We start from the raw sequence: 13,835 nt of genomic DNA, 5'->3' as shown, positions 1-13,835 counted from the left end.
GATCACTGAGGACAGTGACTGCAGTCATGAAATTAAAAGATGCTTGCTCCTTGGAAGGAAAGCTATGACAAACCTACACTGTATTAAAAAGCAGAGATGTCACTTTGCAGACAAAGGTCTGTATAGTCAAAGCCATTGTTTTACCAGTAGTCATGTATGTATGTGAGAGTTGAATTATAAAGAAGGGTGAGAACCAAAGAATTAATGCTTTTAAATTGTGGTGCTGGAGAAGACTCTTGAGAGTCCCTTGGACAGCAAAGAGATCAAACCAGTTAATCCTAAAGGAAATCAACACTTAATATTCATTGGAAAGACTGATACTGAAGCTGAAGCTCCAATGGAATCGGAATCCAATACTTTGGCCACATGATGCAAACAGTCAACTCACTGGAAAAGACCCTGATGCTGGGAAAGACTGAAAGCAAAAGGTGGCAGAAGATGAGATGGTTAGATAGCATCATCAACTCAATGGACATGAATTTGAGCAAACTCTGAGAAATAGTGGAGGACAGATGAGTCTGGCATGCTGTTGTCCATGGGATCACAAAGAGTTGGATGTGGCTTAGTGACTGAACAACAATAAAATGTGTAATATATCTAATAACTATACTCAAATATAGTCCCATTTCTCCCTATTAATAGCTGCTGTATTGAAACCTGAGGTGCTTCAGAAACCCCATGGCTTCAGAAAATTCCAATTTCAAATGATGATGCAGGAATTTCAACCTATCCTACCTGAAGCTGAGAACTATCTACATACACTGCACAAGGTTGCTGCCTCCTGCTGTTCCCCACTTTCCATCTCCAATACTGTAAACATCACCAATACCCCTATCTCTGACAGATACCAAGGAGATCTGCACCCAAAGGTAGAGACAATGCCCACACTCAGCTTGAAGCAGTTACAGGAGATGGACTATTGACCCTTTGCTCATTAAAAGATTTTGAGGGTTCAGACTCCTTGAAGGTGGGATGTTAGAGCAGGCAGAAAGCTAGATACAAACAGAGAATGGGGTATATGGGCCAAAGGGCAGGAAACCACACATCTCGTGCACAGCACAGCTACTCAACTTATACTGTCTGTTCTCTCTTTAAGAGTATAATATCCCTTAGATAAATCCCATGGACGGAGTAGACTACACAGTCCACGGGGTAGCAAAGAGTCGGACATGACTGAGTGACTTAACTTTCTATTGTTATGTAAAAAAAAGATAATCATTGGACTACATTTAATAATTAAAAGTTACTGCTTATAGGGTGAATATGTAACAAAGGGCTCATACCTTCATATGTAAAGAGCACTGGCAAATCAATAAAAAGAGCTCATCCAACCAAAAAAAAAAAAAAAACCCTCACTTTGCTTTCTTGACCTCCCTGTTTCATCTCTGAATTCTTTCTGCAATGAAACAAGAACCAACTTTCCAATAACACTCATGTGTAGTCATTAGGCAAAAAGGCAAAGCCACTGAGGAATGGCATCAGCAACAAAACATAAATTAGACTTTGATTAAACGTTGTGATATCTAAATAGGGAACCCTGATCATAAAACCCACAGAGCATGGCCAAGCATGCTCAATAAAAATGTCCAGGCTTCATATGACCACTATACAACATTCCAGGTGTAGTACCTAACTGGTAAGGGAAAACTTAAGGGAAAATAGCTCTCAGCATGGGTGTGTGGTGGCTTTAGGAGTCCAGTGCACAAGAACCAAAGCTGATATAAGTACATAAGATAATCACCTGGCTTTCACTTTCTTATCAATGAATGTGTGCTGTGCTTAATTGCTCACTCATGTCCAATGCTTTGTGACCCCATGGACTGTAGCCTGACAGGCTCCTCTCTATCCATGGGGATTCTCCAGACAAGAATACTGGAGTGAGTTTCCATGCCCTCCTCCAGGGGATCGTCCCAACCTGGGGATTGAACCTAGGTCTCCCACATTGCAGGCAGATTCCTTACCATCTGAGCCACCAGGGAAGCCCCATCAATGAATATTCTGCATCTAATAGAAAAAACTCATGACTATTCAAAGATTAAGATGAAATAAAAAGGGTAATCAGAAAACCTGAGGGGCACTCCTCATTTGCAAGCACACCCACATCCTTTTCTGAGTGCATCTTTTAGCTTCTTAATAAACAGTTTTGTTGTTTCTCTTTATGCCTCTCTCTCTCTCTCTGTGTTTTCCTTTGCATTCCTTGTCCAAAATTCTTTTTGGACAGGTAGAACAATATCCTGAACCTTTAATAAGGCCATCCAGCATCAGGATGAATAAAACAGACATTGATATGTTTACCATAAAGGTTTTCATATAGCTACCAAAAGGCTGGGTGGGCTTGAATGTCCCCCCTTTCATCCAGCAATGTTAAAGAAATCCAGACAGGTTCATCTGTTTATCCCAGTTTGGAGAAATTTAAAAAGCTGAAAGGCAGAGATTACTGTGAGAAATCTGATCAACAATCACTAGGGGCAACCAGCCAGTTAATCAAATTAAATATTGACAAAGGAACCAGGATTCCTTGGCTTAACCCCTCACTGGGGGCCCAAAGCCTTCTGCAGAAAAATGACTCAAATGGTCTGGGGATAGAAAATAGAAGTTTCCAGGAAACCCTTGATATGGGAACCCCATGAACTGGTACCAATATCCACTGGTAGAGCCTCTGACTCAGGCTATAATTAGATTGAAAGGATGTAAGTACAAGAAATGTAAGAGTTGATAAGATTATTAAAATATGAATGTTTAAACAAGCTTTATGTAAAGAAGTAATGGCAACGTTACCTGGATATTTTATGGGAATAGATATTATGTCTGGCTGGGACAACTTCCCCTACCCAATACTGTAGAACTAAAATTTATTCATGAAATCCTAATGGAGGCTATAATTAGTAACATAAGAGTTAATGGAATTAAGATAAAAATTTATAAGAGAACTGATAAATCTGAACAGGCTTTATATACCTTATTGTATCTCTTTCTCCTGACTGTATAATGGAGACGGACATTGTATCTTACTGGGGAATGTTTCCTTTAACTCGTTTTGTAAAACAGAAAGCGCATAAATCTGCCCTTCAAGCAATATTAATTGAACATGCCAACAGAACTGCCTGAGAAGAACATATAAATATTTTTATTTAAAACAAAGTTAGAAGTCTCCCTGACATAAAGAAGCAAATTGAGGATGATGTAGTTCGACGGTTGATCAGGCTTTGATCTTACAAATCTTTGCAAAATTGGAAATTCAGTTCTAGAGGAAATTCACATTCCACCCATTTCTCTTCATAGATCTCCTAACCTCCCCTGCAAAAGTCTTGTAATCTCTGTAGGAACTTGTATCTAGACTATCTCCAAATCTTAATACTCAATTGTTTAAAAAATAGAACGGGCTTTTAAAATATGAATTGCTATATAAGCAGCCTTGTCCAAAATTATTGTTCAAAAAATGTTTTAATGAAAATCATAAGGTCTCTCTTTTATGTCCATCTATATGTACGTACATTACAGACATGGTATTTTTCTACTTCTGAATGGTATTACTAAACTTAATTATAAAAGAGTTCAATTTAACTGGCTTAAACACAAACAAGCATAGCAAAAACCAGCACAACATTGTAGAGCAATTACTTTCTAATTAAAAATAAAAATTAAAACAAGCACTATACAAATTAAGTATGTTTTCAAAGATACAGTAGAAACTAACTCGAATGTTTTTCAGGTTCACAGCAGCTACTATAATTTTTGGTAAATAAAAGTTTAAGTTTGTAATTTAATTAATACATACATGTCTTTAGAGTTATAAACATTAGGTATCATATTATACATTTATTATACTATTATACTAAATTTGTCAGAAAAACAATGTAAGATGATGATTGATCTATATGATCAATCACTGTTCTTACTGTACTTATATACATAATTGGGCCAAATTTATTGAAATGACTTATTTTGCAAAGAGATTAGTCTTAATTTGGCAATATTTGATACATATGAGAATGATTTTTACAGAGAAAAATTATGTTTCAGTAATATACTTTTGTGGGTATTAGATTCTACTACTGTCCATTGTCTTTTGAGGTTTTGTTTTCTACCTATAAACTTGACTCCTGAATTCTTCCAGTTTTCACCAATATTTGGCAACAGTTCTCCAAATTAAGTTTTCCAACTTTTCTTCCACTCTTTTGACTTGAAATCATTGAGAACGAAAACTGCCCATTTTCCAAAGACATGCACACTAAAGTTGGACAACTTGATAAAAACTTCAGAGAAATCACCATAACAGCTCATATACAGATAATCTTCATGCCTGTTGCTAGGGCCAATCAGAAAGATCACTAGATACATTCAAACTGCAAACCTGAAAAATCCATCAGATTATCACTGCCTGTCCCTGCTCCCTCTTAAAATGCTTCAAGTTGGACATCTAGAAACTTTCTCAACTGGAGTTGGAGTTCAGAAACTGGAGTACAGTCTACTCCAATTACTAAGCATTACTTTTCTTTTGTTTCCATATAAATGTCTCTTATTAAATACCTGACTGCTTGCACCATAGGCCTAACTTTGGGAGCCCACCCGTTATCAGTGCCTCATGGAACGGGATACAACTTTAACCGAGATGACCTATTTTCAATTCTAAGAGACTGGTTCAGAGAGATACAGCAATCTACCAACTCAAATTCTGAACTGGGAAACTTCCTGGGGAAGTTCCAAAGAAGGGAGCCCTGGGGATTCAGTACAGACCTCTTCAAGATGTGCCACTTTGACTTGTGGATTATTTTGAACAAGGACAACAGAGATCCTACAACCTCAAGAGAAACTACTTCCCCTCCCATAACTATCTACAAGGAATTAAACTGGAGGGTTTTCACAGGAAAAAGAAAACTTATTACCAAAATTTTATCTAGGTGGCCCCATCTGTATGTCAGGGCAAACATCGAACTGCCCAATATCTACTCTTTTTTTATGTTGTCTTGTGAATTACTCTCCTGTCCTTCAGAGCCTTGGGTGCCTATTTCATTTCTTAGTTCAGGATAGCAATATATACTTCATTGTAGGCTTCCTATGTTTATGAAATTAAATTTGATTTTCTCCTTTTGACCTCTCTCATGTCAATTCAATTGTTATAGCAGATAGAAGAGCCTAGGACAGTAAAGGAAAGTTTCCTTCCTCCCCAACAACAACAAAATTCTCCTTAACTCAAGAAGAGACGGTTTTACTGCTCCTTCTGATCTTAACACATTGTTGAATTTTCAGAAAGACACAAATGGCATTGTGATTACAAAACTGTTAACATCTCTCACTGACTGGATACCCCAGTTATCTGCTTCTTGTGATTTTCTTAGAAACTGTATTTTATAATCAATTAGTAGCTCCTACAAATAATTTAAATGGAATAAAGAACACATTTTCTTCAGATGATGGTATTTAAAAACTCACACTCATCAACACTGTAGATTCATTTTGTGTGTAAGTAAATAGCTAACTGATATCTTCAAGATTCGGTCTCTTAAAAAAGCAAAGTATAGTAGAGTATAAGTTTCTTAAACTATCACAGCTGAATAAAATGGGCAACAGTCTGCTACTTAAAGATTGAGTTAATGGTGTATAGAGACAGAGACTTGTCAATGTTGATATGTTCTCTTTAGGTTCCCTTTATGTGGAATGCTTGTCCAGACAGGCTGGGGTGAAATAAATGTATTATAGAAAAAAGTACTTTGTTGTGTATCTATTAGATGTTCTATCAACAACTTTGTAAGTTTGTTACATAATCTCAATTTTAAATATATGAGCCCTGAAGATCAAATGAAGTTCAACAATTTGCTGAAGGTCCAATGCTAAAAAGGAATGGAGTCAAGAATGATACCTCTACTTGTGTCCAAAGCTCTCTCTTTTCACTATATTAAACAACCTTCCTCAATGTTTCTATCTTATTTATTATGATACTGTCACATATGTTAACACTAAGCATTTTTACAAAATAAGTAATTGTATTTTTCAGTATTTTTCTCCTTATTTCAGTTTCTAACACAATAAGAAAGTGAAAAAAGGATACGAAAATAAAAAAGGAAGTGAAGGAGGACATTAACTTGAATAAGGTACTAAAATTAACTGTTTTCCTGAGAGCTTTAGTTCTCATGATCTTCTAATTTTCAAGGACCTAGGTTTTTCATATATATATTTTTTAGATATAACATGCCTGTTTGTCTTTATATGCATGAATTATAATTGTACATTTTAGAAAGATTTCTATAAAAGTAGTGAAGAAAACAAAATGCAGTTTGCTTTAAACAATCAGCCTTAATTATTCTAATGTAAATTAGTTCCTTCCTTAACAATGCCATTTGGCTACATGGGCACAGGAGGGCCAAGAGGAGCTACTCCACCACGTTCAAGGTCAGGAGGGGCGGCGGTGAGGAGATACCCCTTTGCTGGAGCAGCCATCAAGAGATAACCCATGTCCAAGGTAAGAGAAACCCAAGTAAGACGGTAGGTGGTGCAAGAACGCATCAGAGGGCAGACACACTGAAACCATAATCACAGAAAACAAGCCAATCTGATCACACGGACCACAGCCTTGTCTAACTCAATGAAACTAAGCCATTCCCTGTGGGGCCACCCAAGACGGGCGGGTCATGGTGGAGAGAGCTGACAGAATGTGGTCCACTGGAGAAGGGAATGGCAAACCACATCAGTATTCTTGCCTTGAGAACCCCATGAACAGTATGAAAAGGCAAAATGATAGGATACTGAAAGAGAACCTCTCCAGGTTGGTAGGTGCCCAATATGCTACTGGAGATCATTGGAAAAATAACTCCAGAAAGAATGAAGGGATGGAGCCAAAGCAAAAACAATACCCAGTTGTGGATGTGACTGGTGATAGAAGCAAGGTCTGATGCTGTAAAGGGCAATATTGCATAGGAACCTGGAATGTTAGGTCCATGAACAAGGCAAATTGGAAGTGGTCAAACAGGAGATGGCAAGTGTGAACGTCGACATTCTAGTAATCAGCGAACTTAAATGGACTGGAATGGTGAATTTAACTCAGATGACCATTATATCTACTATTGCGGGCAGGAATCCCTTAGAAGAAATGGAGTAGCCATCATGGTCAACAAAAGAGTCCGAAATGCAGTACTTGGGTGCAATCTCAAAAACAACAGAATGATCTCTGTTCGTTTCCAAGGCAAACCATTCAATATCACAGTAATCCAAGTCTATGCCCCAACCAGTAATGCTGAAGAAGCTGAAGTTGAATGGTTCTATGAAGACCTACAAGACCTTTTAGAACTAACACCCAAAAAAGATGTCCTTTTCATTATAGGGGACTGGAATGCCAAAGTAGGAAGTCAGGAAACACCTGGAGTAACAGGCAAATTTGGCCTTGGAATATGGAATGAAGCAGGGGAAAGGCTAATAGAGTTTTGCCAAGACAATGCACAGGTCATAGCAAACACCCTCTTCCAACAACACAAGAGAAGACTCTACACATGGACATCACCAGATGGTCAACATGGAAATCAGACTGATTATATTCTTTGCAGCCAAAGATGGAGAAGCTCTGTAGTCAGCAAAAACAAGACTGGGAGCTGACTGTGGCTCAGATCATGAACTCCTTATTGCCAAATTCAGACTGAAATTGAAGAAAGTAGGGGAAACCACTAGACCATTCAGGTATGACCTAAATCAAATCCCTTATGATTATACAGTGGAAGTGAGAAATAGATTTAAGGGACTAGATCTAATAGATAGAGTGCCTGATGAACTATGGAATGAGGTTCATGACATTGTACAGGAGACAGGGATCAAGACCATCCCCATGGAAAAGAAATGCAAAAAAGAAAAATGGCTGTCTGGGGAGGCCTTACAAATAGCTGTGAAAGAAGAGAAGCAAAAAGCAAAGAAGAAAAGGAAAGATATAAGCATCTGAATGCAGAGTTCCAAAGATAACAAGAAGAGATAAGGAAACCTTCCTCAGCGATTAATGCAAAGAAACAGAGGAAAACAACAGAATGGGAAATACTAGAGATCTCTTCAAGAAAATTAGAGATACCAAGGGAAGATTTCATGCAAAGATGTGCTCGATAAAGGATACAAATGGTATGAACCTAACAGAAGCAGAAGATATTAAGAAGAGGTGGCAAGAATACACAGAAGAACTGTACAAAAAAGATCTTCATGACCCAGATAATCATGATGGTGTGATCACTGACCTAGAGCCAGATATCCTGGAATGTGAAGTCAAGTGGGCCTTAGAAAGCATCACTACAAACAAAGCTAGTGGAGGTGATGGAATTCCAGTTGAGCTATTCCAAATCCTGAAAGATGATGTTGTGAAAGTGCTTTACTCAGTATGCCAGCAAATTTGGAAAACTCAGCAGTGGCCACAGGACTGGAAAAGGTCAGTTTTAATTCCAATCCCAAAGGAAGTTAATGCCAAAGAATGCTCAAACTACCACACAATGGCACTCATCTCACACGCTAGTAAAGTAATGCTCAAAATTCTCCAAGCCAGGCTTCAGCAATACATGAACCATGAACTTCCAGATGTTCAAGCTGGTTTTAGAAAAGGCAGAGGAACCAGAGATCAAATTGCCAACATCCGCTGGATCATTGAAAAAGCAAGAGAGTTCCAGAAAAACATCTATTTCTGCTTTATTGACTATGCCAAAGCCTTTGACTGTGTGGATCACAATAACCTGTGGAAAATTCTGAAAGATATGGGCATACCAGACCACCTGACCTGCCTCTTGAGAAACCTATATGCAGGTCAGGAAGCAACAGCTAGAACTGGACATGGAACAACAGACTGGTTCCAAATACGAAAAGGAGTATGTCAAGGCTGTATGTTGTCACCCTGCTCATTTAACTTATACGCAGAGTACATCATGAGAAACGCTGGGCTGGAAGAAGCACAAACTGGAATCAAGATTGCCGGGAGATACCAATAACCTCAGATATGCAGATGACACCACCCTTATGGCAGAAAGTGAAGAGGAACTAAAAAGCCTCTTGATGAAGGTGAAAGTGGAGAGTGAAAAAGTTGGCTTAAAGCTCAACATTCAGAAAATGAAGATCATGGCATCCGGTCCCATCACTTCATGGGAAATAGATGGGGAAACAGTGGAAACAGTGTCAGACTTTATTTTTTGGGGCTCCAAAATCATTGCAGATGGTGATTACAGCCATGAGATTAAAGACGCTTACTCCTTCGAAGAAAAGTTATGACCAACCTAGATAGCATATTCAAAAGCAAAGACATTACTTTGCCAACAAAGGTCTGTCTAGTCAGGGCTATGGTTTTTCCAGTGGTCATGTATGGATGTGAGAGTTGGACTGTGAAGAAGGCTGAGCGCCGAAGAATTGATGCTTTTGAACTGTTGTTGGAGTTCAAACTGTTGTTTGAACTGGTGTTGGAGAAGACTCTTGAGAGTCCCTTGGACTGCAAGGAGATCCAACCAGTCCATTCTAAAGGAGATCAGTCCTGGGTGTTCTTTGGAAGGAATGATGCTAAAGCTGAGACTCCAGTACTTTGGACACCTCATGTGAAGAGTTGACTCATTGGAAAAGTCTCTGATGCTGGGAGGGATTGGGGGCACGAGGAGAAGGGGATGACAGAGGATGAGATGGCTGGATGGCATCACCAACTTGATGGACATGAGTTTGAGTGAACTCCGGGAGTTGGTGATGGACAGGGAGCCGTGGTGTGCTGGAATTCATGGGGTTGCAAAGAGTCGGACAGGATTGAATGGCTGAACTGAACTAACAATGCCATCTTCCTAGAAATGTTTCCCCAATCATGAACATAGTACTGTCAGTTTTTAAATCTGAAAACAGAGTATAAGCAATTAAGTTACTAATCCTTAATTAAGATGTTAGTAAAGAATCCCTTGGGGCTTCCCAGGTGGCTCAATGGTAAAGAATCCTCCTGCCAATGCAGGAGCTTGGGGTTCAGTTCCTGGGTTGGGAAGATCCCCTGGAGAAGAGAATAGCTACCTACTCCAGTATTCTTGCCTGGAGAATCCCATGCACAGAGGAGCCTGGTGGCCTATAGTCCTTGGGATAGCAAAGAGTCTGAGAGGACTGAGCAACTAGTACTTTAATACCATTGTAGTATTTACTATGGGGCTTCCCTGGTGGCTCAGTGATGAAGAATCCATCTGCAGTGTAGAAGATGTGGGCTCAATCCGTGGGTCAGGAAGATCTCTTGGATAATGAAATGGCAACCCACTCCAGTATTTTTATCTGGAAAATTCTATGGACTGAGGAGCCTGGCAGGCTATAGTCAAGAAGGTTGCAAAAGAGTCAGATACAATGTAGCGACTAACCAACAGCAACAAAGAATTCCTTTGTATACTCTGGGCAACATTTTAAGACAGGAGAGATGATAGATACATTCCTTTAGGTAAAAAGACTTCTCCATTGCTGACTATTAACTCCAAGGTTGACTGTCTCCATCAATAGTAGTTCTCTGGAGTGATTAACTAAGGTCATTTGCAAGTGAGAAAATCAAAAAGTTTTGAAAAAAGATTCAATATTTGAAATATGATGGATTTTAATATTTATTCTGTTCTTGTCTAAAAAAAAAGAATGCTTTCATTGTCACAGGTCTTTTATTCTAAATTTACTGAGACTAAGATGATTCAACCCTTCACTTGAAGATATTATTGAAGATATTAGCATTTTTTTGTACATAAAGATATTAACACTTTTTTTGCTTTCAAGAGACTTCATTTGCAATAGGCCATGCAGTCATAGCAAGTAAAATTAAAGGCCCTAATGCCAGTTATTACTTCTGGTTTTTATCGGTTTACTCTAAATCTACACATGCATTATGCAATTTTTTTAAAAAAATTAAAATAACAGTTTAGTACATATAAAACAAACAATCTTGAAAGCAAAGACTGTTAAAACAGACAAATAACAAGGATTATTTGGAATACCTGGTTTTAAGTCCCCATGGACAAATATGTCAATCATATATCGACAGAATGCATACTGATCTGACAAAAGTAGAAAGAAAAAAAAATGAAAAAATGCATCAATACCTTTCTTTTTTTCTAGGGAGAAATGCCTTAACAAAATAAAGTAGCATAATTCTATTTTAGTTACTACAATACTTTATGTGAAGGAATAATTTGCACGCATATGAACACAAAGAAATAATAATAGACATGTTTTCATTTATTCCATACAAAAAGAATACCCTTAAAAATGAAAGCAGACTAGTTCATAGTGATATTATAGTGGTTGTTTTTAAAGATCAAAACCTTTGTCATCAAATTTATTATGAGTCATCATATTTAAGCAACTTTTCCCATTGTTTACATATATACTTCCAAATAATGACACAGAAGTTTCACAAGAAACTTGGAATGTTTTATCAAATACTCACTCCCAACCCTTCACCTGATTGTCTAAATGAAGCTGTAGAATGTTTCTTGAAAAGGAAGCATGAGGGTTAACCCCTTTGCAATGTGTCAGGTCTTCTACATAGAGATTTTTTTCAATTAGAAGAGTAAAATTCAGGAGAACAACCTTAACAGCACCAAACAACACCATTCTTAAAGTAACTGATTGGGTAATCCTTATCAGAGGATCATCTTATAATCTTGGTTAGTTTATCAGCCCTGGGAAAAGTGAAGAAAAGCACAGATTTGAGCTTTTAGGGCAGACTTTGTCAAAAAGAATTTCAGAAGTTCTTTTTTGTTTCCTTCTAAATTAAAGACATTGCACTGAACTTTAAATTTTTACATAACTTTAGATTCTGCTGAAGTTATTCCAATCCAAATTTCAGTTGATGAATCACTGCCTAAGCTTTACTGTATCTTCTTTAAAGCTTGCAGATTATTAAATGAATCTTGTTCAAAATGATTTACATTTTAATGTTTTTAAATAGGCATCTTATTAATTCAATAAATCCAAAGGCAGCTTTAGTATCAAGAGAGTTTATTAAATTTATACAACATGACATACCCTTAGGTGCTTTAAATTACGTATTGATATATCAGACCTATGAAATAATGAAACATTACTATATAAATACCCCACAAAAGGATTTTTGTAAAACTCATTGTTTTTAGAGTTTTACAGTATTTTTAGAGTAATCCATTTTATTATGAGACTCTGCTAGGTATTTGAAAAAAAATAAATGCACCTACTGCAGAAGATGCAAAAATATAATTCTTTTCATTAGTACCTAAATGAGTAGGCCAGAACTCATAAAGTTTCAAAAATTTGCATGGATTTTGACTGTTGAAATCAATCAACAATCACCAGTGAGGTGGGTAGTGGCAGGGAGCTAGCTCTCAGATCAGTCCAAGAATCTATTTGTTCTTGGATGTACTGACAGTAATAACAGGGGATTCTCATCCCCGGACCAGGTAATCCTATGATACAGCAGAGAAGATTAAGGTAGAGGGTATTTTCCCTTTTCTGGGTATAACCCTTTTCCTTAGTGAAATTGTAGAGTGAGCCATTTGACTCTAAGATGAAAAGTGCATTTCCCTTAAATTGCAAGCTTGAGGTTGGGAAGTGAGGAGTTCCTAAAATTGGCAGGCTTTCCTCTTTCAGTAGTTAATGGGACTGATCATTTTAAATGTGTCCTGTCTACATCTCAAGAAGTTGTTCTCAAAGGGCAATTTAAGTACAAAAAGATGAGGACTTTGTTAAAATGCAGATTTCTTGGCACAGTCAGGCCAAGGAAAAAAAAAAACCCAAAAAACAAAAGCCCTACAATTCGATGGGGTCTGGACCCTAGGAATATGTATTTTTAACCAACTTCCCACAGGAATCAGATTAGACCACACTTTTGGAATAACTAATTTAAAATCATTAAAAATGTCTTTTTTGACAATCATTTCTAGTGTCTCTAAAGCCCTCAGCAACAACAATGGAGAAAGTATGTATCTTGGAAGTTTAGAATGCAGAGACTTCTTGCAATTTGAAGGGTTTGGACACCCCCCAAATGAAATATGGTGCTCGGCCCCAAGCTGTGATAGGCTGTTTTGTATACATAACAGGTGGACTAGTTTATTGAATTAACTAAAATCTTCATGCTTCAGAGAGTCTTCTTTAACTGAATGCTGATAGAGTAATGAAGCTATATGTCATATTATTACCTAAGTAAAATGTTTGTATTTCTTATGCCACTATTTTCTGGATCCAAAAGCATTTTATTTAATTAATGCACCAGTAGTTCTACATGCTTCCAATTTGAAAAAGAAAATCTCTTATGAACTCAAGAAGGTTAATTTTTTTAATCTAGAAAATTATTTTGGTTATACCACACAGGAGGTTTCTATTATATTTAACTGATGCTGTGATGTTGCATTTTAATGGCATCAGCATATCAATAAGAAGATGAAAGTATTTTTACAATATTTAAAGTTAAGAATTTTTTTTGGCCACATTTTGTGGCATGCAGGGTTTTAGTGCCCCCACTAGGGAAAGAAACTGTGCGGGAATTCCCAAAGTTAAGACATTTTAAATATTTTAAATTAAGATGCTCCCTTCCACCTGTCCTGTGTGCTGACCTTAACAGCGTGTAAGAATTCTAGACAGGTATATGTCGGGCAGTCCCCAGTGTGTTTGCTTCACCTGTCTGAGGATAAAGCGAATCCAGGCCATCCTGAATTTGGAAACTTCATTTTATAGAAATGCTTCTTTAAATCCAACTCAAATGTTAAAACAGGTCATTTTTTTTCCTAAAGAAAATCTGAACTATTCTACTATTCTTTCATTGTTATGTGACAGTCATTCACATAAGGTAATTTTATATCTCCTCATCCCTTCTTAGTTTTTTTTTTTCTCCAAATGAACATCTTTCTAGGAATACCACA

The 13,835-nt window shown here is 37.3% G+C and overlaps 1 protein-coding gene across 50 annotated transcripts in view; it reads right to left on the bottom strand.

Annotated features, from left to right (window-relative positions):
• TRDN (triadin) overlaps positions 1-13,835 on the bottom strand; it is a 415,089-nt gene that overhangs the window by 256,116 nt on the left and 145,138 nt on the right. For 49 of the 50 annotated variants that reach the window (XM_070795842.1, XM_070795840.1, XM_070795839.1 and 46 more), the window contains exon 9: positions 10,938-10,997. The exons of the other annotated variant lie outside the window; for it this stretch is intronic. In XM_070795842.1, the coding sequence (XP_070651943.1) occupies positions 10,938-10,997 (60 nt within the window). The remainder of the gene's footprint in view (positions 1-10,937; positions 10,998-13,835) is intronic. 50 annotated transcript variants of the gene reach the window in all.

The sequence above is a fragment of the Bos indicus genome, chromosome 9, assembly GCF_029378745.1.
Source record: "Bos indicus isolate NIAB-ARS_2022 breed Sahiwal x Tharparkar chromosome 9, NIAB-ARS_B.indTharparkar_mat_pri_1.0, whole genome shotgun sequence".
Lineage (NCBI taxonomy): Eukaryota > Metazoa > Chordata > Mammalia > Artiodactyla > Bovidae > Bos > Bos indicus.
The sequence above is the reverse complement of the archived record's forward strand: the minus strand, read 5'-3'. Positions and strand labels throughout refer to the sequence as shown.